At 45.9% G+C, this 25538-nt stretch overlaps 1 protein-coding gene across 1 annotated transcript in view; it reads left to right on the forward strand.

Annotated features, from left to right (window-relative positions):
• Window positions 1-25538, forward strand: part of Ptdss1 (phosphatidylserine synthase 1) — a 62303-nt gene that overhangs the window by 28108 nt on the left and 8657 nt on the right. The window contains exons 4-10 of the mRNA XM_004850143.4: window positions 1053-1177; window positions 8698-8856; window positions 10277-10428; window positions 11908-12049; window positions 14031-14143; window positions 17045-17110; window positions 24040-24139. Coding sequence (XP_004850200.1) covers window positions 1053-1177; window positions 8698-8856; window positions 10277-10428; window positions 11908-12049; window positions 14031-14143; window positions 17045-17110; window positions 24040-24139 — 857 coding nt within the window. The remainder of the gene's footprint in view (window positions 1-1052; window positions 1178-8697; window positions 8857-10276; window positions 10429-11907; window positions 12050-14030; window positions 14144-17044; window positions 17111-24039; window positions 24140-25538) is intronic.

Genomic DNA, 25538 nt, shown 5'->3' on the forward strand with positions numbered 1-25538 from the left:
AGCTGATGGAAAAGTGCAAAACTAAGGCAGTTCTCACACCAGCTTGCTGAGAGCAGGGCTGTGGGTGGACTGACTCCTCCCTCCCTGCACCTCAGGAGCTGCCTGAACACTGGCCAGTCCCATCGGAGGGCCCAGGACGCCTCTGAGCTGCAGCGTGTGCCTATGCTGCATTTCCTTCCCACTGCGGACACTGGACATTCCCTCCTCCGCTGCAGCTCGGTGGAGATTAGCGCTGAGCCATGTTTGGATGGGGGCTGTGATCCAAGGTCACTTGTCTCAGTGTCGAGATGCCCCCCATCAACATTTTAATTGCAAGGATTCGGTGGAAAGAAATGACAGTGCTCGGGTTTGTTTCACATCTTTCTGAAATGTAATATACAGGCTTCTGCATTCTTGAAATGTGTTACTAGCTTTTCTTTTTTAGACAACAGGGTGTGGTTATTAGGATAGCAATTATGATACGATGTGACAATAAAACAAGGCCTGCAAGGGCTAATATGGAGGGTGAGTCTCAAATAAGTGGCCCTGGGCCCCCTGGTACCTCAAACCTGGAATGCAGAAGAGGCCTCCAGCCTGGGGTGGCCCCACCCAGCCTCACTTTGCCCTCCTCTCTCCTCTGGTCTTCTCACTCAGCTTCCTGAAGTGTCACCTAGGCCATCTTACTTGCTTCCTGGAGAGAAAGTGGGGAATCTTTGCTGTGGCCCCCAAGCCCTGCCTGTCGCTTCAGTAGCTCTTGCTCCCGTCCCTCTCCACTATCACTGCACCCACTTGTCTGGACCTGGACATTTCTCTTTTGCAGCACCTGCCTCCAGGTCCTTCAGGCCTCAGCTCCAGCGTCATTTCCTCAGAAATAGTTGTACTGACCGCCTCAGGCTGAATTGGGACTGTGCCTCAGACTCCCTCAGATTTCCCTCAAGAAAATACCCGGTGATTGTGATGGGCCCTCAATAGGCTGTGTGTGGCAGCATTTGTGCAAGTAGTGTCAGTAAGCACCGGTGTCTGCTGTGTGTTGTGCGTCTCTCTAAACTTGAGCCTGTTTGTGTTTCTCTCAGGACTCAGCGTGCTCTACTTCCTGTTCCTGGTCTTCCTCCTCTTCCTGAATTTCGAGCAGGTTAAATCCCTAATGTATTGGCTAGACTCAAATCTTCGGTACGCCACACGGGAAGCGGATGTCATGGTAGGTACTCGTCAGTGGCCTCAGAGAAAACAGGGGACTCTCAGGTGTAGGAGGTAGTAGACTTCACATTTCAGCTTCTCCATCTCCGTATTTCCTGTATAGATCTCTAAAAACTAGATCTCCATGTAGACTTTGAATTACATGGTTTTACAGAAGCGAGGCAGTCCTGGGAAATGAAATCTCATGAAACAAAGGTGTATCCTGGGGAGGGAATGAGCATTGTCACCAGACAGCTTGGGCCTAAATTCTGCCACTGTCACTTGTCCACTGTTGGACTTTGGGTGAAGTATTCACTAGCCTGTCCCCTTTAGGAAATAAATATAATAATGTATGTTTTGAGCGCTGGTTAAAAAAGAAACCAAGTGATGATACCCATGTGGCCCAGCAGGAAGCCCACACCGGCCTGACCAACACAGGCCTCACCCCACTCGGCTGCTGCCGTCTCAGCATCGTTATCCTCTGCACCTCTGCTCCTGCCCCTTCAGCCCTGGTGCCACAAGGGCCTACTGAAATGACTCATTTTTAATTAAACCACACTTAACATTTTTTATTCTTGGCTAAGACTATTTTGACTTTTACTGAAGAGACTACTCACGTATGAAGAGTCAGCCTTTTCTCCCTATACTCACTGTCTTATTAGTGCCTTTCTTGCCAAGACACACAATAGCCAACACCTATAAATTAAAGGAGGAGAGGTTTATTTTGGTTCACACTTGTAAAGGTTTCACTCCATAGTTGGCTGGCTATAGGCAGGACAGCATGGCTGAGGGGCCTAGCGCAGGAGGAGAGGCTGCTCGCATCTTGGTGGAGCCTGGGATCGAGAGAAACCCAGGCCACGGCCCCGGTGACTACCTCTTCCGACCAGACCCCGCCTCCTCCAGTAAGCCCGGAAAAGGCCCCATGAACCCATCACCTTCCCAAGCCCCTGCCTGTGCATTAAGGCTCTTGCAGGACACCTTCATCCTGCCACATCACTCACCATGAACACCTCTACGACCAGACGTGTGGGAGTTTCCCGTGCCAGTTAATTCTCCAGCTGTGCCAATACCAGCTGAGGGATGGAGAGTTTCATTTCAGCCTGATGCTACCTGGAGTCCGAGTCAAATCCCACAAATTTAGGGCTCAGTCCAATAAGACTACCCAAATTTTAGATTTGAATAACAAGTCCAGCTGGCCACTTGTCTTTCTGACCAGCCAGCCCCAAACCGGACTTTCCCAGAATACTCATTTGTTACGATGGCTCACAGCAGGCAGGGAAATACTGAGGTTTACCAGATCATCACAAATGATGTGATACAGAACACAGATGAGCAACCAGATGATGAGATACACAGGAAGAGGCCCAGAAGGCTCCCATACTCCCCAGGGAGTTGGGGTGCACCATGTGGACGTCACCTTCCTCAAAGCTCTCCAGATGCCACAGTTCAGGGCCTTTGGCGGAGAGGTCATCACGTGGACGTGATCAGTTACTAACATCTCCAGGTCCTCTCCCCTCCTACAGTACTCAGGATGAGGGTGGGTCTGAAGGCTTTAAGCCTGTGAGTAGGGATTGGTCTTCTGGTGACAGCCCCCATTCTGGAGTTGCCTCATGAGAGGAGAGGATGTGCTTGTCACACGGAAATTCCAAGGGACTAGGGATTAGGGTTAAAGACCAGATAGAGCACAAGATGCCCCTGGCAGCACCCTTCCACTCAGGAAATGGCAAGGACTTTTAAAAGAGCTCTGTTGGGCCAGGGATTTAGCTCAGTGCCACCACACCTGCCTTGCAAGCACAAGGACCCGAGTTTGATCCCCGGTACCAAAAAAAAAAAGCTCTGTGCCAGGAACCAGAGACAAAGACTAAAATCAAATCACACTATTTTATGCTGTACTATTCTGTTTTGTTTTTAACACCTAATACTTGGTACAGGTTGAAGAAAAATCTTAGAATGGCATTTGGGTAACAGACATATAATATTTGCTTTGACAAATAAGAATCACCATGAAGGGACTTAATAAAAGATCTGAGAAGTGATCATTTCACCATGGTTGACCCTGGTCAGGTCTTTCTTGGAAGGGTGTTTCTGTTAGTCAGCCTTCCATTGATGTAACAGAAGACCTGAGATAACAGTTTATAAACAGGAAAGATTTATTTTGGTTCATAGTTGTGAAGGTTTAATTGATGATTGGTTGGGCCTGTTGCTTTGGGGCCTGTGGCGGGGGAGCACATCTTGGTGAGATCCTGTGCCAGAGGAAATTGGTCACCTTTTATCAGCCGGCAAGCAGAGGGGATGAGACTGGCATCCCACAGTCCTTAGAGGACATGGCCCCAATCCCTGGAACCTCCCACCAAACCCACCACACACAGATTTCCCCTTCACCAAGCTTTTACCACAAGGCCCTTTGGGAATATTCCAGACCCAATCTATAGCAATGATGACAATGATAGTAGGGGTAAGAGCAGTTACTGAGACTGCCAGGTGCTTGATACATATTCTGTATAAGCCTGGTGCGTGCATGCTAGGTATTCATACCACATCTTACAGAGGAGGGAAAAGCAGCTTAAAGTGCTGTGAAGCCTGTTCAGACCACAAACTGAAGCCCTCACTGGCCCCCAAACTGGCTCGTTTCTTTTCAGCTGTGCTTCAAGTATATAGTTTTCTACACTAAGTATTTCCATGCTGACTGGGATCTTACAGTGATTCTCCCGATACAGTATTTTCCGAAACAACTTTTTTAAGCTTTCTGAGCAAAGTGAACCAACATGCGGGGAGTGTGCTGGTGTCTCCCTTGATCAGGTTTGATGGGAAGAAGCCTACTGGAATAATAGTCTTGCCATTTAGCATTCTTAGGAATTTGACAATGCAAGGACACCTGAATGTCACAGTTACGGCTCCAAGACAGCTGCAACTGGCCTTTAAAAGCTCGTCTTCCTGTATTGGCTAATTTTTTCTTGCCACACCAAGGCTTGAGGCTGTTTGTAGCCTCCAGAGTTCTGGATGGCGACTGAAAAGCCCCGCCTTCGCCATCCCGCCTCATTTTCCGCTTAGAGCAGTTTTGCACAGTTCTAAGGACCTGTTCATTGGTGGCTGTGAAGAAAGGCCTCTTTTATAGGATTTGTGGAAGGGAAAATTTCTTTTATACAAGACAGAAAGTCTGTGATTCACTCGTTCCTGAGTTCATCCATCTAGTTTCTCCACTTTACCCTGCCATCCATTCCTAATCCTGATAGATTCTGGCCCAGTGAAATGAAGACTCCTTTTTTCCCTTAGAATTTCTATTATAAATTCAGTTGAGGTAGGGGACATGACTGAAATCCTGTTAGAACCAGAGTTTTAACCAAGTGTGATGGTTCGTGCTGCCTGTAATCCGAGGACTCTGGGAGGCTGAAGCAGGAGGATTCCAAGCTTGAGATCAGATTGGACAATTTAGCAACTGAGATCCTATCTCAAAATTTAAAGAAGGATTGAGGATGCAGCTCAGTGCAAAGCAAGTGGGTTCAATTCCCCAGTAGTATAAAAAAATTTTTTGCCTTATTGTCTAGATGGTTTGCTGCTTTTTCAAATATAGATTCTGGGCTGAGGGTATATAGCTCAGTGGTGGCGTGTGTGCTTAGTTTTCACAAGGCCTTTGGCTCAGTCCTCAGCCCCAAAATAAAAATATATTGACTCTATGTAAAAATATATGTCCTAAGCCTGAGCACAGCTCTGAGAGCACACCTCATCTGCAGGTGTCTGTCTGCAGCAGCGGCCTTTTGTGTAGAGATACTACAGACAGCACCTGTTCGAGTGGGGCACAGGCGAGCACGTACCCTGGACTCTCGGAGTGTGGGGTCTACACTAAGGCAGACTGGAAGGAATAATTGTTGGCTGTAGAACCCTAGGACAGTTTCAATGTTTTAAAAAATTTTAAGCATATGCAAGAGTAGAAAGAATCCTCAGTCCCCATGTACCTATCACCCAGCTTTGACAACTATCGACATATGCCCAACCTTTTTCATCTCCTCTTCCCCCATCTTAGATTATTTTTGAATAGCTCTCAGAGATTAAATCTAAAATTATGGATTCTCTTTTTTAAAAACCATAAGGGCTTCACATTTCGGCATAAGGTCAGTGTTCACATTTCCCCAGTTGCCTGCTAAGTGCATTTTACAGCTGACTTGCTCAAAGTAGGATGCCAGCAAGGTCCACAGGTTGCCTTTGAGGGGTCTCTTGAATCTTTTGATCAGTAGTTTCCCTCCACACATTTTGTTTTTCTGTAAAGTTTATTTGTTGAACGGCCAGGGATTTAGCTCAGTGGCACTGCACCTGCCTCGCACGCACAAGGTCCTGAGTTCGATCCCTGGTACCAAAAAAAAAAAATTTGTTTGTTGAAGAAACCACATTGTTTATTTGGTAGTTTCTTGCATCTGGATTCTGCAGCTTGCATTCGCGGGGTGTCACTGCGTGTGTTCCCCTGTGCCCTTCGTTGCCTATGCACTGGCAGTTGGAGGTAGAGACTAGGTGGGGCTCCAGACCCCAGTCCCGTTCGTACAGTGGGGCAGCTTCATGGGTGTTGCTCTGTGTCACACTACACAAGGTGACTGCTGGCCTCTCTTTATAACATTAAGATTGTTCAGGAAGTCAGCTTCAGCTTTAAGATGTGACTTAGCATCAATTACAGGTATGGCTTTGGGAGGGAAAAAAAGAGAATATACTTAAAGAATCATCCATTACAATACATTGAAATATGTATCCTCTTTCTCAAAATAATACAGTATGAAAAGGGCGTGTCAGAGAATCAAGGAAGCAGTTATCTCATGAGGTTGCAGTGCTATAAAGGAAAAGGAGTGGGTACTATTGACGTTTAGGATTGGAATCTACCCTGTGACCTTGGTGGAGGCTTCCAGAAGAGCTGGTGTGCAGGCTGGCAGCTAAAGGGTGGGTGGAGCTAGAGCCAGGCAAAGCAGGGAGAGTTCAAGGCCTTTGTTTGGCAGATGCTAGGCCAGGAAGAGAGCAAGGCTGAGGCTGGGGAGGCTGCCAGGGCCAAGCCAGTTATGCTCAGAGTGGATGTTATTCTAAATGTAATCGAAGGCCATAGAAGGTTTATAACCAAGGGAGTTACATGATCTGCGATGATGTTTTAGGGAGTCAGTACCCTTATCTGCAGTTCAGTTTAGTAACAGGAAGAACTAAGGATATCAGCTTATTTCTCCCAATAAACGCTGAGATGGCTTTAGACCTCGCTCCCTGGACTTCCTAGTAGACCCCGCTCCAGGTTTAGGCATACTTGACGTCCCCTGGCCCGTCAGATGGCCAAGCTTCTGTCGCAAGGCAGACCCATCCATGTGAGGGAGCAGATGAGAACCTGTGCTGTCTGTCTGTAGGCAAATAATTTCCAGGCAGAAGACTCAAAAGAGATTGAAGCCCTTTCTCCAAGGTCACCAGTTCCTCCACAGAGGAGTGAGAGAACTAGGGCTGGAAGCCTGCAGTGTGCAGTAGTTGAGGTCCTAACCACACCCCTTCCCCAGCACACGCAGACCCTCGTACATGTGTATACACACGCTAACACATGCACACGTGATGATCTGACTGATGGTTTTCAAGACGGTTCTGTTTATAATGAAGAAATTGCAGGAAGCAAAGGCAGATCCAGGGAGACCAGTTTAACATCTTTATAGTTTTTAGCTGGAGGTAAATACCCAGGTACTTAGCGTAGCATCATCTGATACTTTTTTGTACCCCTAGAAACATGTCGCAGTTTTAGAAAACTATTGCAAAGGTCTCAGCAAAACAGTAGTGGCAGCCAGGGGGAGAAAAGAAAAGGTTGGAGAGGTAAAATGGACAGGACTTGATATTTGGTTCCATGTTGGGCAAGCAGGACCAAAGTGGTCTGTCTGTACTTACTGCTCTGCCGTGCACACACCTGCCCCTGGCCACTTCCCAGTCTGTTTGTGCTGGCCTGGCTTCATCCTCGGTCAAAGTCCATTCCTCTTGGTTCCACGCCCATGCCTGCATGGGGCTTCCCAGCTGCTTGCAGAACAGCCAGCCCTCTGTCTCCATGGGTTTGGATTCCCTGGATTCAGCCAACCACAGATTGAAAATATTTGGGGAAAAGAAAATTTGGCCTGTACTGAACATAAGCAGACTTTTTTCTTGTCAGTTATTCCCTAAACAATTACTCCCTAAAGTTATTTACATAGCAGTTGCAAGACATCAGGTATTATCAATAGTCTAGAGATGATTTAAAGTCAATAGGAGACTATATGTTATGTGTGAATTCCACACTTTTGTATAAGGGACTGGAGCATCCTAGGATCTTAGCATCATCAGGGTATCCTGGAACCAGTCTCCCAGGAGACCAGGGGACCACTGTAGACTGCTGTGCCCCAGGGCCTTCCCAGGACCAGGAGGACCTCAGAGGGCTCTCACTAATAATTCTAATGCTAATGTATGCACTTTGCTCTTTATGATTTTTTAAATGCCCTACTATAATTGAAGCATAGACGTACAAAGGCCTCCACTTGTGATTCCTCTTCTGAAAACAGACCTGCTCCTTTTCTAGCCCTAAGCAGCCTGTTCCAGAGTAAAGGAAGGGTAGAGAGATGAAATTTGGCTTTGGTGGGATCTTGTCCCTCTTCTCAGCCTAACACATCCATCACCCCTTCAGCCTCAGCGTGTTTCCCTGTCAGCTGGGGGCAGACTTCTCCTCACAGGGCCCAATCTTTACTGATCCCTAGTGAATTTTTTCCTCTCTCCACATTTCCCACTTATACCTTATAATATATTTTACAGGAGTTTTTCTGTTTAGTTGATAATAGGTATTTTCCAACTCTTACTACTTCCTGTCAGATTAGTTCGGGGAGAAAAAGGATATGAAATGTAGAGATTGCTGAGAAATGTTATATTGTCATACAACCACAACTGCTTTGCTTAAATAATGTATTCAAAACAAAAAGATACTAAAAATAGAGTCCAAATTCTTCAATGCTTTAGAATTTTTTGCATTTAAATAATGTAGCATCTGATGTATTTTGAGATGGGAGATTATTCTACTTTTTCTTTTCATTTCTGAAGTTGACTGATTCAGCCCTTTTCTAGGACAAGCATTTAAGGCTTTATGTTTTCCTTAAACTTCCACTTAACTAAAGCACTGCAGTTTTCATATGTGGTATTTTTACTATCACTGGTACTCAGTTTTTTAAACTTAAAAAAAATTTATCATTTCCTATTTAATGCATGATTTCTAGAATTTCCAAACCTATTGAGATTCTTGAAGTTTCTGTTACTGCTGTCTGGTCAAGTGACTTGGTCTGTGCAATGCCACTTCTTTAAGATGTGTCAAACCTTTGTAAAATTAGTCTGCTTTTCATTTTAACCCTGTGTTTGCAATTCAGAGCAAAATACTTATCCATTTACTCCAAAAATCTTGTTTTTAAAACTTTTTAATTGAACATGACATATTTCATCTGTTGAAGTCATATATGTTCGTTCACTGTCTGAATCCTGGAAACAGGTTGGTTTCTAGAGTTCCATCAATAAGTCCCCTTTTCTGTGAAATAGGAGTATGCCGTGAACTGCCATGTCATCACCTGGGAGAGGATCATCAGCCACTTTGACATATTTGCATTTGGGCACTTCTGGGGCTGGGCCATGAAGGCCTTGTTGATCCGGAGTTACGGTCTCTGCTGGACGATCAGTATTACTTGGGAGTTAACTGAGGTAAGACGGGGCTGGGGGCCACCCGGGCTACACGGTGTGCACATCTCCTGTGTCTGAAGAATAGAGTTGTCAGGTTACAGTCTGTTCGCCAACCTCAGGTTCAAAACTGTTTACACTGCCCCATGAGAATATTCTATACCCTTGTTTAAAAAAATAAAACTCTTCTCATTTATTTAATGAAGTATTCTCTATTCCAATACCAAGTCTTAAAGTGAAACAGATAAAAGCAAACTCAAGAAGGAAGTTAAAATCCCAAGTGAGACAAATAAGTGGTCATAAGGAGATCCACTTAGAAACAGTTGGCTTCCCCGTGCAGTGGTTTCCAGTCTGAGACAAGTAGAATTAGGTATCCAGCCATTCCAAGGGTATCCAAAGATATGGCTGAAAAACGGATTTGCCGTAGAGCTCTATATCTCAGTGATCAAGTTTCTCTGAGTGGAAGAGAGTGTACTCTTAAAAACTATTAGCAAAATGAAATTTGGAGAACTAACTCATTCTTGTGCAGGCTTATATTGTTACTAATCATTCCTCAAGAAGAAAATTTGGCCCCATCCACAGTCTACTTCCCGAAGCCATTTGGGCCTTCACACAGCAGAGCTTGGCTGCTCTGGACACTGTGGCCACACCCTGTGTTTTGGACAAAACAGTTTCCCTTCCACCCTTGGTCTTACTGTGGGCCCATCTGAAACATTCTCGTCATGAACGGCCTCTTGAAATCAGCCTCTCCTGTCCTTAGTGTCCCACTCCAACATGTCTTCCTTCTAGACCACTACTCCAGTCGTCCCCAGAACGGATCTGCTTTGTCCTCACAGTACCATTTATGTCACCACGGTAACGCTTGCCTCAGGCTCCCTTCCTTTGTGGTTTGTTTGTGTGGCTGCACCACTGCTTCCCCTTGGGGTCTATGGTCTTGTTTTCCTTTGCTCTCCACTGTGACTCGGAGGGAGAGACGCTCTGTGCCACTGTCATTTTCCTCCGCCGCATCGCCCGGAGCTAACCCTTGGCTTTCCCAGCTTACCACTGATTTTACCTGCGTATCTTTGGAATATTTCTGAACTTAAATTCTTAAACTGACAGGATTGATGGTAATACTTTGTTGTCAGCCATGAAAACTTTTCTCCTTTCTCCCTCCTGGATCCTTGTGTCATCATTGGCCAAGGTATTTGCTTGGTAATGTGTTTTAAAAGAGGTGCTGTCTTGTCTACAAAGCCCGGTGTTTAAAAAGCAGTGCTATTTGGATAAAGTTTGCAAATGTTCTGCAATATAAACACAAGAATCAGATTACAGGCTGTGGTACTATTTTTCTATGCATTAGGAAAGAAATGAAACAACTTTTTCTGGAACAGCATGCTATAAAATACAAAAGAAAGAGTATCTTTCTGCATGGTATCCCAGTTTTGTCATTGTCTATACTCCTCAGCTTTTCTTCATGCATCTTCTGCCCAATTTCGCCGAGTGCTGGTGGGACCAAGTCATCTTAGACATTCTGCTCTGCAATGGTGGTGGCATCTGGCTGGGCATGGTCGTCTGCCGGTTTTTAGAGATGAGGACCTACCACTGGGCAAGCTTCAAGTAAGTCCTCCCCTCCAACATTTGTAATGGTATCACCTAATGTACGCTTAAGTGCTTTACTAGGAATCATCTTGAGTACAGTCCTTTGGTTTTTTGTTTGAGACAGGATCTCGCTATGTACTCAGGCTGGCCTTGAGCTCATGACAATCCTCCTGCCTCAGCCTCCTGAGTGCTGGTATCAGAGGCATGTGCCACCACACATAGCCTTGAGTATCATCTTTAATGATGATGAATAAATTCCACATTAGCAGTTGAAACTCAAAAGTGATTATAAACCTAATTTTAAGCATTCACCCTGAAAATCATTTATGATTTTCTCTTTTTCAGTTTGTTTATTTAGAGAGTCATAACACCTCACCCACCACCATCTTTTTCTTTTTGGTGGTACTGGGGAGTGAATTCAGGACCTTCACGTTGAACTATATTCCTGGCACCCTCCATCCCCCCTCCACCTTTTTTCTTTTGAGGTAGGATCTTGCTAAGTTGCATGGGTTCAAACTTGTGATCCTCCTGCCTCAGCCTCCCAGAGTGCTGAGATTACAGACCTCTAGTCCACTTTCCACTAGAGTCTTTGTTTGTAACTGAAATCTCCTTGAGCCTAGCGTTTAAGGTCCACCTTCTTAGTAGCACTCTGGTCTTCTGCTCCAACCAGAATCTCTCATCCATTTTTGCTTAAGTACTCTAAGGCTTTTCTAGCCATTATCTCCAAGCTTGTCCAAACTCCTCCTGAAAACCAGTTCCAAAGGCTTTCGAACCACATGGTCAGGTATAGGCATAGCAACGCCTCCACTTTTCTGGTCCCAAAATCTGTAGTAGTCATTTCCCATCCCTGAGATGAAAAAGGCATTTATTTTGATTCAGTCTCAGTGGGTTCAGTCCACGGGTAGCTGGCTCCAGGGTAGAAACCGCGTGGCAGAATGGCATGGCAAGGGAAAGCTGTTCACCAATTGGTGACCAAGAAATGAAGAAAGGAGGAGGAGGGAGCAAGAATACAACTTTCCAGGCCATACCCCCAGCATCTTCCTTCTTCCAACCAGGCCCTACCTCCAAATGTGAGACACTGGGGGATGTTTTAGATCTAAGTTATAACAGCCCCCTCGGGGGACAGACATAGTGGGGAAAGTGTCCCTGCTGACATCCGCGTTCTTCCTGGGCTGACTGCAGGCTGTTTGCTGTCTTTAGTACTTGTCTAGTTTTTTGTTACCAGCTCCCAAGTTAAGTCCTCTAGCTCAGCGGCACGCTGACCAAGACGGCAGCACTGCACAGGGCCCTTACCGTGCCATTTCCCATCCAGTGTTCCTCTGCCACCTGCCTCATCCCCTTAGTCCACCACTAATCAAGTAGAAAGAAATCTGAGCATTTGCTGCAGAATCAATGGAGGGTTTGGGGGGTTTGTTTGGGTTTTTTCATGTTTTTGTTCATTTGTCTCCTCTTTTCTTATCCTTTTGGATCTTCACTGGAGCCGTTGTCTTCTTACAGGGACATTCATACCACCACTGGGAAGATCAAACGGGCCGTTCTGCAGTTCACCCCTGCTAGCTGGACCTACGTCAGATGGTTTGACCCCAAATCTTCTTTTCAGAGAGTGGCCGGGATATACCTTTTCATGATTATCTGGCAGGTATTTGCAGATACCCATAACTGAGAAAAAACAAAAACAGAAGCCTTCTAGGAATTTAGGATTAGTGTTAGCTTGTGTGGCACAGCAGTCTAGAAGATACAATATTCTGCAGCTAATGTATAGAATAATTATGCCAGGTGCTCTTGCTACACCTAAGATCTCGTTTCCTCGTGAAGACATTTTTTAAAAAGGGATCTTTCAGTTACAAATTAGAGACAGATTAGATTCCCTGAGAAAGGTCGTGTGTAGCATCCATCACTCAGTGAATTAGGCACTGGATTGCTTTTGTGATCGATTATTCATTCTCAAGACTAAAGAACCAATGAGTAGGCTTTGCTTATGTTCCTAATTCAGTGTTTGGTGGTCAGAATTGTACCAGCTCAGCTGTCACAACTGGGTAGTGCTCTGAGAGCTAGATCTGCGCTCTGCGCTGCCCACAGGAGTGGATCCTTCAGTGGGTGGTTCCCGCAGAGTGTTGTCTGAGGGCAGAGAAGCTGTGGTACCCGGTGGACCATTACCTAACTGAAGCTGTGCGGGTAGCCAGGGTCCTGGCAGTGGGTTCTGAGACACCTCTCTTTCTAAAGACAGCCTTTTTACTGAGCCTTCTGTCCCCAGGTGGCTTCATAACTTGGAGACTCACCAGGGACAACTAGCTTTTGCCTGAAGAATCATGAGAAATTTTATTTTAGATACATAAATACAAAATATTCTGAACAAAAGGAAAAAACAGCAGATAACTATTTGATGATCTTCCTTGTCCATACATGGAAAATATTAATGCCTGTCTAAGTAAGTGAGTTCATGTATAGAGAAGTGTAGTGAAAAGGTAATAATCACATGGTCTGCAGAAGTCAGAATGATTACCCCTGCACACCTGTGCTTTCTGTATCTGGATTCACCCAAATGCAGACTGAACATACTTGAAAGAAAATACTGCGTCTGTATTGAACTTGTACAGACTTTTTCTTGTTACTCTCTATAAACAACACAATATAACAATTATTTACAGCATATTCATTATTAGTAATCTAGAGATGATGATTTTACATATATGGGAAGATGAACATACTGTCCAATTTTATACAAAGGACTTGAGCTTTGGTGGACTTTGGTATCTGGGTGTCCTGGAACGAGTCCCCAATGAGAGCAAAGGACAACTCCATTTATAAAACTGGAGCTGTAAATACATTAGGATCGAGCTTTGTCTTATCAGGGCAAATGTGCAAGGATTAAGTTTTCTTTCAGAAGGAAGGATGATTCATTTGTGGAGGAGAGATAGCATGGTTCTTCTGGAAGCCCTGGTCACACTCCATGGGGCACACTTTTCCTGTGGCCATGAGCCCTGTCCCTGCAGTCAGCACTATGGGAAAACGATATATGCTCTGTCTAATTGAAATACACCGTGTGATGTGTTCTCCAAGCACAGTGACCATTGTGTCATCCCTGCCTCTTGGTAGAGATGTGGAACTGGGCTGTGAGCGGAAAGCACCCATGTCCTGGCTGTAGTCTTTTGTGCTGTTGCCAGGCACTCCTTGTAGTGCCACCCTCAGGGAAGAGTGCTGCTGCCTCTGGGTGAACCTTCCATCAACCCCTCATACACGACTTGAAGAGCTGCCTCTGGCTGCACAAGTGTTCCACAGCACCTGCTTCACGCTTCCTGCTCCAAGCTTTTCTCTCCTGGCTGTCCTAGCCGCTCACACAGGAGTCACATGATAATCATGTGAAGCAGGAACCATGACAAATAGCTGATGTTTTGAGGCCCTTTGTGTTCCTCCCACCCCCAACTCCTCTCCCAGACCCTTGCTTGGTCAGCACTTCTGTGGTTCTGGCTGTTACTGGTTTGAGTAGCAGCCCCAGGAGACCCTGTGTATTTTCTGAAAATGCTCAGGACATAACTGGTAATTTCTAGCTGTAGAACATCTGTGTGTGGAATACTGGCCTGTGATGTAGCAGGAGACTAATCTCTTCTCTTTCTTTTCAGTTGACTGAATTGAACACCTTCTTCTTGAAGCATATCTTTGTGTTCCAAGCCAGTCATCCATTAAGTTGGTGTAGAATTCTTTTCATTGGGTGCATCACGGCTCCCACAGTGAGGTAATTCTGTGCAAAGCTGGCTGTCATTTGAAGATGCTAACTAACCTCTATCTCCTGCCTAGCATGAGGGAAGTCACATTACCTCGATTTTCCATGAAAATGTCTTTACAAAGAATTAAATGTCTAGAGTATAAAGTAAATGTTTTGCTCTCAGACCTCAGTACATTTCCTAAGGCCTTAAAAAAAGAAAATATTGAATAATCAATGCCACTCCAATAATGCTGTTCATTATTTCAGATCCTTTCACAATCTTTCACTGCTTTTCTTTTTTCTCTTTTTATGGCCTACTAAAAAAAATTAGTAGCAGTGACCCTGAAGTTTCTTAAAATGAGATTATTGGAAAGTACAGAAGTGCTTATAGTAGAATTGAAGTCATAAATGGTGTTATTTTCAGAATGAGACTTTATTAGCTTTTTTGGATCAGATTAAACTTTTGTCCTTCTTGTAGTCCTCCAGGACAACTGTGGTACGTGTGGGTGTTGTATATTTATGTAGGGCCTGGAGGGGAGGTGTCATTCACAGACTGTCCCTCACGGACACTGAGTGACTCAGTAAAGTTCAAAGCCAAACATTTTCACATTTCATTTTTCCTATTTAGAGGTGGCATTTGGGTTTTATAACTTACATAGAGTAGTGGCCTTGATCAGTAGCCACACTGAAGGTCTTCTAGAGCTATAAATATACCAAACATTTAAAAGAGTTGGCTTTTCAGAAACAGTAGGGTTACTTGGGCCATCATTTTTAATATGTGCACAAGCTATCCAAGTAGAAGGGTTCACTTCCCAGCCAGTGTCTCCTTAACCTCCCTAAAATCTGTATTCCCCACATCTGGGATTGAACAGACCAATAAGACATGCCTGAGTCCTGTGGAATTAAAGCCACAATGTCCATTTCTCCTTTTTATTATGAACCAAACAGGACAGTAACACCGTCCCTTTGAAACTTTGTCGGCTAGTGACCTGCTGATGTCCTTAATATCATAAATGCTGTTGCTCCTTGAGGATTTGGAGCCTTGCATCCCCCACTTAAAACAATTTAATTAGAGACTTCACAATTGTTTTCAGGAAGATTAGGAGCAGTTCTTATATAAAATTAGGAACAATCAACAAAGCCAATAAGAGAAAGAAATCTCTTCTTATAAAATAGCACATCACAACTGATTTGCTATAAAGTTCTAGTATTGTTAACATTGCAGTACAAAAACTGAAGACTTAAAAATTCAATTTTTTGTACTTTTGAGAGCACCTCAAAATTTTTGCCAAACCACAATTTCTATATACTTCTTTAAAAACAGACAGGGCCGGGGATTTAGCTCAGTGGTTCCACCGCCTGCCTCGCAAGCGTAAGGTCCAAGTTCAATCCCCGGTACCAAAAACCAAAACAGACAAACCACTTTCTGTGCTCTTATCACTGCTTGATGTGGTTCTCATCCAAGTGGATGGGCTGACAGTGGGTTGAACTGCAAAGTGCTATGGAGGATTTTAGAGCTGCTGTCTGCTTAGTAGAAGCCAAGATCTCATAGGAGAGGCAGCTTTGTAGGCTTCCAGACAAATCATGCGCACCGCATTGCCCTTTTCTTTCCTTTTCGTTAGACTCACATGACTCTGCTTTGAGGAGACATTGAGTGAACATTGTTTTAAGTTGATAATATAAAATCCAGTGTAAGGGGAATGTTGCAAGTAGAAGAATGCAGCTGAACTGCCAAAAGCAGATTGGGTAATAGATGTTGAGTGAGAGGAAAACCTACGTTCTTCACAACTAGAATTCACTGGAGTCTTTGGAGTAAAGAGGCAGTGTTTCGTAGATGTGCTTTAGGTGTCTGAAGTTTAACGCAAAATTATTTTTTGTTTTTTCCTCTCATCCTTTTTATTATTATTTTAGTTTATTGCACATGTGTGCGGTACATAGTGTTTACCTTTCTTGTGGGACAAAGGTAACGTGGACATAATGCATCTTAATTCCTTTTTCATACCTTCCCTACCCTACCTCTTCACTCAATGCAAACTTTTATAGGCACGTTTTATGTGCCTTTATTGTAGCTTTCATCAGTTCCTTCAGGGAGTCTGTGACCCCAAAACGATGAGGAGCTGATTCAGATGCTACCTCTGGAAGGGTGGGTTGTGTTTCAGGGCTGCTTTTGAGACCCTGAGCCACACAGTCCTATTCAGCAGCCACTTAGTACATGTGGTTGCTGAGCACTACAAACATGGCCAGTCCGCACTGAAAAGTGCTATAGGAGCCAAGTACTGCCACATTTCACACTTAGTACAAGCAATGCACAACGCTCCATTGTAACATTTTAATGCCAGCTTAAATATTGGTTGAAAGAACATATCTTTCTACAATGAATTTTATGTTCTTCTTGAATGTGGCAACTGGCAAATTTAAAGGGCGTCTGTGGCTCATATTTCTATTGCTATGAGCGTTTCAGCTTTCAGAGGCCCTGGCATTCAGCGATAGTGAGGTACAGCTGGGGTTCCAGTCCAGTTTCCAAGGGCCAGAAATGTTCCTATTTCTTCCCAGTTGTGATCAGAAACCTTTGTCCTAAGAGTATTGAAGGAGGCAACGAGTGCACTGCAGGGCTGACCCTCTGGAATCACCTCCTCAGACAGGCTTTGGCCTTGGCTGCAGAGGTCTCCGCTGAACCAAGACTGCCTTTGCCAACAGTGTGGTGCTTCAAGCAATGCTCTCCTCCCTCCAGCCTCACCCGAATTCGGAGTCTCTCGCAGGAATGTCTGACGAGGCCCTAGCTTGCGGTTTTGAGTAGAACTAGGCCAGGCAGCTGGAGTGTGTGGAGCAAGGCGGGACATTTTTTTTCCTCTAAGTGACTTCTTCATGTGTTGATCTATTGATCTTTCAGAAGCTCTGTGAATTCCAACTTTGCCAATTTCGTTTTTTCAGGCAGTACTATGCTTACCTCACCGACACACAGTGCAAACGCGTAGGGACACAGTGCTGGGTGTTTGGGTGAGTATCTTATGCTGGCAGAGGTTTCGGGTGTTTCTTGATCCTGTGTCAGGTGCCTTTCAGTGTAATTCCCTATGAAGGCAGGTGAACAGGTTTTGCTCTCACTTTTATTTATATACAGTTAGTCCCCAGCTTACAAACATTCGAGCTGTGAACTTTCCCAGATATATTGTGTAAGACTCACTTTATCAGCTTGCAGATGAATCCAACTTACAGTTCCCAGGATAGAACTCTGGTCTTATGCAATAAATTAGAGAATGGCTCAGTTGCATTTCTGTGAACGTACCTTGAGTTTGGGACATGATCATGTTATGGGCTTTACCCATACTTCCTGCCACTGTGGCATCAGAAGGGCCCCTTGAAACAGCTATGTGCCAAAGTAAAATTTCATTGTTCAAAGAATTAACACAACTGAATGGTTACAGTTTATTGTTTTATTAAAGATATAAATGCTCCATCTTAGCTTAATATTATTTAACTGATGTGGGATTGTACACTATCTAGTTTAACAGCCCTGTTAAATGTCTGGCCCCTCCCTTTAATATTTCAGGTAAATCATTTTTCCTACTTAATTATCAACAATTTACCACCTCAGTAAAGGAAGTTCCAGAGGTGATCAGCAAATCTGTACGGGAAGTTTGGTCCCTGAGCTAGTGTAGAATCAAGACCTAATCTAAGTTCTAAATTGAGTGTGATGGTATAAAGACAGTTTCAGAAAAACGTATAATAGAAAAGAAATGACTGCTTTCACTGGGTTTAACCAGAATACCCTTTTTCCCATTAAAAAAGTGATGCAAACCCAGACATGTAATCCTAGCACTCAGGAGGCTGAGGCAGAAAGATCTCTGTGAGTTAAAGCCAGTTTGGGGCACATAGTGAGTTCAGGTGCAGCCTAAACTAAACATAGTGAGGCTGTCTCAAAAAACAAACAAAAACGTGATCCACACACATGGATAAAACTTCAGAAAAGAAATATAGAAGAAACTAAAGATCACCCAAAGAAGTCAGCTTTTCAGAGATAATGGCCAAAAGTTTCATTCTTGCAAAACATTTTTCTCTGTGTGTGTATGTGTGTGCGTGTGTGAGCTCTCTTTCCAAATTCTGAGGGGTTACTGTATGAGATTTTTTCCCCCCAGGACACAATACCTGACACCCACAACTTAAAAGGAAGAGATGGTTAATCTGGCTCACAGTTTCAGAGGATTCAGTCCACGGTCATCTGGTTCCAAGGCAGGAACATCCATGCAGGAAGGCTATAGTGGAGCAAAACTGCCTACTTCATGGTGGTCAGGAAGTGGAGCAGGGAACAGCACCAGAGAGGAAGGGGCCAGCATCATATGCAGAGTGTGCTTCACCATTCCCCTGGGTGGCTCCCAAACCAATCAAGTTGACACAATCAGACTTAACTGTCAGTCACATTACCTGTAATTTTAACAAATAAAAAAGTATTGATACTCAAGTTAGATTTAGGCAAGACCTTCCCACTCCCAGGAGACAAAAGGCCATTGTCATTTGATCCTCCTAAAATCTGGTATAAGCTGATTTCCTACCCCAGCATCTGCAGCTTCAAGGCTCATAAGGTGGATTAGGCTTTCATTGTTTGCTGATGTGTGGCAAGAAGGAGAATTCACACATCTTTGGGATTTCTGATGTTCTGGGCAGAGGAGGCCCCCAGTTCACGGGTGAGGTGTCCTAGAAGGATGGCAAGTTGGAGGCCCTTTCTCTTTGTGTCTTCTGTAAGGCAGAAGTGATCTCCGGCATCTGAGTTCTCTTCTGGTTACATGATCCTTCCACGTGCATTTTTCCCTTCATATTTAAAGTCCCTGGCAAAGACAGAGCATTACTGATTGACCTGTGGAGAGGACAGGGAGACATGGGTCAGAGAAGGGGTAGTGGTGGGGTAGAGCTTCTTTCTAACTGGGCAGCCCGCTGTCCGCATGTGGGAGGAACAGCAAAGGTGAACAGGCTAAAGTGTGGTAGATGGCTCTGTGGAAGAAAGTCATGCCTTGTTGGGATGACTTTGAAAATGGTGAAAAGGAAACACAAAAGGTAGAATCAAGACCTCTTAGAACAGTGACTCCAGGATTAATGGATCTTGGGCGAACCACCAGGCCATGCTGATGGAGAACAAATCCCTCTTCATAAATCACAGGGACGGGACTGCATGCATGATCTCTGGCCGGGGCCTCCCTGTGTGCAGCCGAACCTGTCAACCACGCCCGGAAGATGACACAGCAGGCAGAGACTCCAGGCTCTTCCCTTTGCCTCTTCTCCACCTCTGTGCCCTTGATACCCCATCCCTCCCTGCTGTCCTCATTTTACTTCCTCTCCATCAAAACAGGTCTGATTTTTCTTTAATAAGTGGCGGCTGCTTTTACTCTGTTAGCAGCGTTCCTAGGCTCTAGGCAAGTGTGGCCATAGGAGAACAGTAGAGGGTCCCCACTTACAGTGACAGTTTGTCTTTTGAGAGGTGGGAGTGGACAGAGGCCAGGCAGGGCCACTCAGCTGAGGATTCATTCCCACCACTCCACATTTTTCTCCTCCTGATGGGCACTTTTCTAAATATATTACACCCCACAGACATTTGTATGAATTACTTATTTAACTAAATATAGACTTGCCATGTCATCCCCCATAGTTGAAATGTGGGTCTGAGCTATTCAACCTTTTATACTAAGTTGCCCAGGCTGGGCTAGAACTTGCAGTCCTCCTGCCTCAGCCTCTCAGAGTGCAGGGATTACAGGCCTGTGGCACTAGCCCAGCCTTTTCTATGTTTAACCTTTTTAACCAGCTGGGAAATGGAAACCCTGCCAGAGAGAAAGCAGTAGTGTGGACAGGTTGGGCCCTCTCATCAGGAAGCCACATTGTATTCCCTCAGCTCTGGGAGTGCAGGCCCAGTGCTGTGAACTCGTGATGCACTGCCCTGGACTCGGAGTTTGTGTTGTCTGCCTTTTCCCTCACTCCACTTCCATTGTAATTGTGCCTCAAAAAGAGGGCATTAGCCCCATTAAAAGAGAGGCGATGTTTTGTCACCTGATCCTGGCAGGTGGCTGACACAGAGGGAGAAGTCATGGCCTTTGGGGAGAACAGGGTCCCCAGCCGGCAGAGCTGCCCATGCCCTCCCCCGACTCGGTCCCACCTACTGGTGCCCTCGCCCACTGCCTCTGCCTGCTGCTCTGTGCGGCTGCCCAGCCTTTCTTTCCGCATCCGCCAGGCTCCTAGGCAGCCCTGCGTGCTCCCATCACTGCAGCCTGCGAGCCAGGCTCCCTAGGCAGCACCTTCCTCATCACTTCCATCCTGTCTTTCCTCTGCTCTGTCTCCTCCCTGGCTCCACAACATCCCACTGACATCTCAAGGCCTTTGACAGTGTCCCATAGACTGCAGCAGTAGCTGATTCCTTTCCCTCAAGTGACATCCTGTCCAGCCCCTCATAGACGCATAAACAGCTGGGCAGCACAGGCCCCTCTTCTGCCTCGCTCCTGGCCCTAGGGTTCTCTGGAAGCCAGAAGCACAGCTCTTGCTGCCTCCAGAAGGTGGCTTCGCTTGCCCTCTGAGAAGCAGAGCCACACTCCTGAGCTGCAGGGCACTGCCTGGCTCCCTGTGCCCTGGTGGTGGGTGGGTTTCATGCACGCACATCCTGTTTCCACTCTTGGAAGCTGGTTCCTGCTGGCCGGAGGCTGACTCACCCACCCTCTGTGCAAACTTTGCGGGACACTGAGAGTCAGGCGGGCGGCCCCTGTGGCCACAGCATTGCGGTGGCGTCCTCAGACCCCAAGGGCAGGCCTTGCTCGCAAACAACGCCATTCCTCTGTGGCTCGGGGTTGGCCTGTGCACCCCACTCGCACACAGACCTTTCAGGGTGCAGTTTCCTTCATGACCCTCCCGAAGTCCCGTCCATTCACCCAGGAGCTCCCCACCTTGGCTCTGTTCGCAGCATCTTTTTTTCCACCCTGTGGAGTTGGCTATAAAGAAAGGTGGGGTTAGGGCCGGGGATTTCACTCAGTGTTTCCGCCACGTGCCTTGCAAGCGCAAGGTCCCAAGTTCGATCCCCGGTACCAAAAGAAAGGTGGGGTGAGAGTGTGCGGGTTGGTAGACCGTCCAAGTTGGGTCTCCAGCCGTGCCGAGCAGCCCCTTGGGTGGCCCAGCATTTCTTGGCCTTTCACGCTTGCTCATCAAGATACAGGTGGCAGCTTCATCAGAGCAAGAGGGGCACTGGCTGAGCTCCACCAAATGAGTTTGGCCACTTCAGCAGCCTGGGAAAGACCACAGATTTACATTTGAGCTGAGCAGAGGGGCCAGGTGGAGAGCCGGGCAGAGGGGCTAGGTGGTGGGCTCTCGGGCAGCAGGTTCGGTGCCAGGCCTTGGGCTCCAGCCCGGACAAGCTGCCATCTTGAGTCATGGTGTGAAGTCACACCGTGGCGTGAACACAGCGGGCCTTGCTGACCGGGATCGGCATCCCCGCTGGTGGCTGGCGGACCTGGCTGGCGGCTGGAGGAGCCCTGAGATTGTTGGGTTGCAGTGCACCCAGTTGTCCCCGCTTCTCTCCACCCCAGCAGCTCCTGTCCTCTCGCCCTCTCACTGCAGTTCTGCTCAGCTCAGAGTGGGCCTGTTGTAAATCCTGCTGGTTTAAAACCTCAGCACCAAACCCTCTGCAGTTCTCCCTCAGAGAAAAAGCCAAGCCGGGGGTGGACCCCAGACCCAGATCACTCAGCTCCCGCTCAGCGCCTTCCACTCACTCCTGGCCCAGCCTGAGACCCCTCACCCGGGTCGCCCACAGCTGGCTCCCTCGCCACCTGCTCTTGCTCGGCACATGTGCGGACAACAGCGTGGCTGAGACTCCTCAGCACCTAGGAGCAGGGCAGAGCCTAAAGTTGCTCACTCAGAATCACTGGTTTTAGAGGAAACTTCAGGTGGTTGTGAGGTCAGTTGAGTGAGTTCTGATCAGCGGTTTAAAATGAAACGGAATCAAAACAAACCAGAGTAAAATTTCAAAGGACAAAGTTGCAGTCTAGTTAAAGATCTTAATTGGCTTTACTTTCAGTTCTAGAATCAGACAGCACTTCATAGAATAAGTCTTCCATGGAGCTAAGCAGAGGAGCTTGGTTTTACAGACAGACAGGGGCTGAAGAAATCAAAGATCAGAAAGTGGTTTGGTCTTTTTCAAGTTACTTTCCTTGTCAGGCTAGGACAAGAGACAGGAATAGAAAAATGACTAATTGGTTAGCACCAGGGTACGTCGTTACCTTCTTCATGTAAGGGTGAAGGCAGAGGAAGCTTTATTATCATGCCAGCTGAAGCCAGCCTGTTGGGGAAATTTTGCTGTTTTCTGTCTAATCCTGATTTTTCAGGTCACAGGAACAGCCTGGCTGTTGATGTGGAGCTTCAGCATGAGCGACTCCATTTTGATTTTTAGCCAGATCTCTTGGGCCCGGGGCAGGAGCTTAGTAAAAACAATGGCCTCCCATAATTTACATTTAACAAAGTATTGTTATATTTAACAAACAGATTGTTTTGTGGAGGTTTTGTTTCAGGGTGTGTGTGTGTGTGTGTGTGTGTGTGTGTGTGTACTGAGTCACAATGGAAACTGGCTCTTGCCAGCTCTAGACTGTTGGTCACCATGCTTTCTGAAAAGGGACCCGAGTCTAGTTGAATCTCCAGAAATCTTTCCTCATAAACTCAGGACATCCTGTCTGGCCTAAGAGTAGGTGGCCATGCTGTGTCCTGTACCCAGTACCCCACCGTGAGAGCTCTGTAGGACGTCCAGCCATAGAGTGACTTTTCCTGTCACTGCCCCCTGAAGTCACAAGAGTCTAATGGGCAGCAAGTATCGGACTTCCAAATGTGTCCTTCAGCTAAAACAGGGCTTTCTCACATGTGACAGCATTGTTGGAGAACAAAGGGACAATGGTCTTTAAAGATTCAGGCCATCTACACTTAAAACTTGCTTAGTTGGGACTAGGGGAAAAGATAGTCCGAAGTCTCAAAATAACATTGAGCAGGCTTCTGTAATTTCCCTGCTTTATTGGAGTGGGTCCAGTCCCACGCAGGCAGTTGTTCAGAGCCAGCTGTACTTCTCCTGAGAGCAGTGGCTCTTGTGTCTGCCAGTGAGCAGGAGACCCAGGCCTTCTTGGGCCCTCTCACCTTTTTGGAGAATTCCTGTGTAAGCCCACCAGTCCCTGTCTGTCCAAGGAGGGACACAAAACACAGTCATCCAAATCTATTCTTTTGCCATGGTTGGAAGCTGATGGCCAACTGTATAACCTTTGCTTCATCCACTCTTACCTCCAGCCTCTGAACCTTAACAAAGACTAATGCTGTTCTTTCACGTTTTAATTAAAGATGAAAACATGAAGAGTAGGGATGTTAAGAAGTTTGCATTTAGCAAAACTGCTTACAGATAAAAAAAGTTTATATTGTCAGTAAAAATTAAAGGATGCTTAGCCAGACATAGTGGTGTGTACCTGTAATCCCAGCACTCTGGGAGGTAGAGGCAGGAAGACCCCAAGTTCAAGCCCATTGCAAGGCCCTTTCTCAAAATAAGAAAAAGAGCTGAGGATGTAGACAGGAAGCTCCAGCAGCCAGAGTGTGCTGGGACCGGAACAGTGAGCTGTCCTGTATAGGCAGTGGCTCCTGTGGCGGCTGAGGGTCCAGCCCTCATGCTAAAAGAGCCTCTCAGTCACATGATTCCAGAAGCCTCCAGCCCTTTGCATCTGTGGGGTCAAGATTTTGGGAGGAAGGAAGAGGAGGAAAAAAAGCACTGTTTCTAAGGAAAATGCAGGGCTCTAGACCCTGCATCGTTTTTGCAGGTACCTGCCACCAGTGACTGGGGCGGAAACCCTGGGACCATTTAACTTTTTGATTCAGTCATGATAATGTGTATTCCCTACTAAGACAGACTAATTAATATTTAACCTCTTGTTCTCTATTAGGGCCATTGGTTTCCTGGAAGCTATTGTTTGCATAAAATTTGGACAAGATCTCTTCTCTAAGACCCAGATACTGTATGTTGTGCTTTGGCTTCTTTGCGTGGTAAGTCATTACTTGTCCACCCAAAAGTGTTAGCCGGACTCCTGTGATGTCTCCTGAAAGAACAGAGAGCAAAAACCTTCACTCCTGTACACCAAGTTTCCTTAGAACTTCATAGAAAAATGTTCTTACCGCCACCCAGGACATCATTCTGCAGTTCAAGAGCAAAGCATGGGTGGCCTTGCAGCATCTGACAGGTGGCAGACAAGGGCCCGCAGCAAGGACACACTGTGCACTTATTTCACTTAGGGAAATTTGTCTACAGGTGCTGAGCATTTAAGGACAGCCATGAAGGGACAAAGACAAACATGGTGTCTTTTCCTTCATCTCCTCATCATACTTCTGTTTTTTTGACGTGCTGAAGATTGAACTCAGGGCCTCACAATGAGCTAATCCTCAGCCTTTTTAAATTTTGAGACCTGATCTCACCAAATTGCTGAGTCGCCCAGTCTGAGCTTGAGCTTGCAGTCCTCCTGCCTCAGCCTCCCGGAGTGCTAGTACCACTATGCCTGGCACCTTACACAGTTTGACACGTGTCACCGTACATGGGCTTATACACAAAATGATGTTGATCCACGACATAAGGTGTTTTTGAAGGAAGATTATGGGGTTTCTGTCCTGTGGGCTCATTTGCTGGCCTCAGCCTGGGTTATCCGAGCTTCTGCACTGAAGGGCGGGGCCCAGCAGGCACTTGGGCCCAGGCCTCCAGCTCTGTGTCCCTCATCCCCTGAAAATGATACCAGCTCTTCCTGGCATAGATGTTATGCAACTGCTCTTGTGGTTTTTCGTTTTTTAGGTTTTTTTGGTACCAGAGATCAAACTCAGGACCTTGTCTTTGCAAGGCAGGTGCAGCACCACTGAGCCAAATCCCCGGCCCTACGACTGCTCTTCTTAATTGATTTGTAGTTACTGTTTGATAGAAAAGTTCTTATTTCACATTTAAGCTTAAGGTTATTTTAGTTGGTCTAAATAATCCATTAGGGCGTTTTTTAGGACCAAGGAATGTTTCAGATATATTTGCAAGTAGGGAGATCAGGTGACCCCTCTGGTACCTGTCTCCAGCTTCAGCAGCCATCAACCCACAGCCAGTCTTACTTCATTTATGCCCCATCCCAAGATATTCTGAAGCAGATCCACCCTTAATATTTCACAATGTATCTGAAAGAAGATATGAATGCTTTTTTTTTTTTTGCTTAATGCAAAAAAAATTATCACGTCTGGAAAAGAATCAACACTAATATTATCAGATATTAATCAATTTTGAAATTACTAATTTTCTCTTAGAGTTCATATTTTACAAATTTATTTGAGTCACCAGACCACTCATCCTGAGCAGTTGGCGCTTTTTACATCTCCTTTGTTTTATGGGTTTTCCTTCTGTCTTCTTGTCCCTGGCTCTCTG

This window comes from Heterocephalus glaber, unplaced genomic scaffold (genome assembly GCF_053883595.1).
Source record: "Heterocephalus glaber isolate CG9 unplaced genomic scaffold, H.glaber_assembly_v1.0 deba00001555, whole genome shotgun sequence".
NCBI lineage: Eukaryota > Metazoa > Chordata > Mammalia > Rodentia > Bathyergidae > Heterocephalus > Heterocephalus glaber.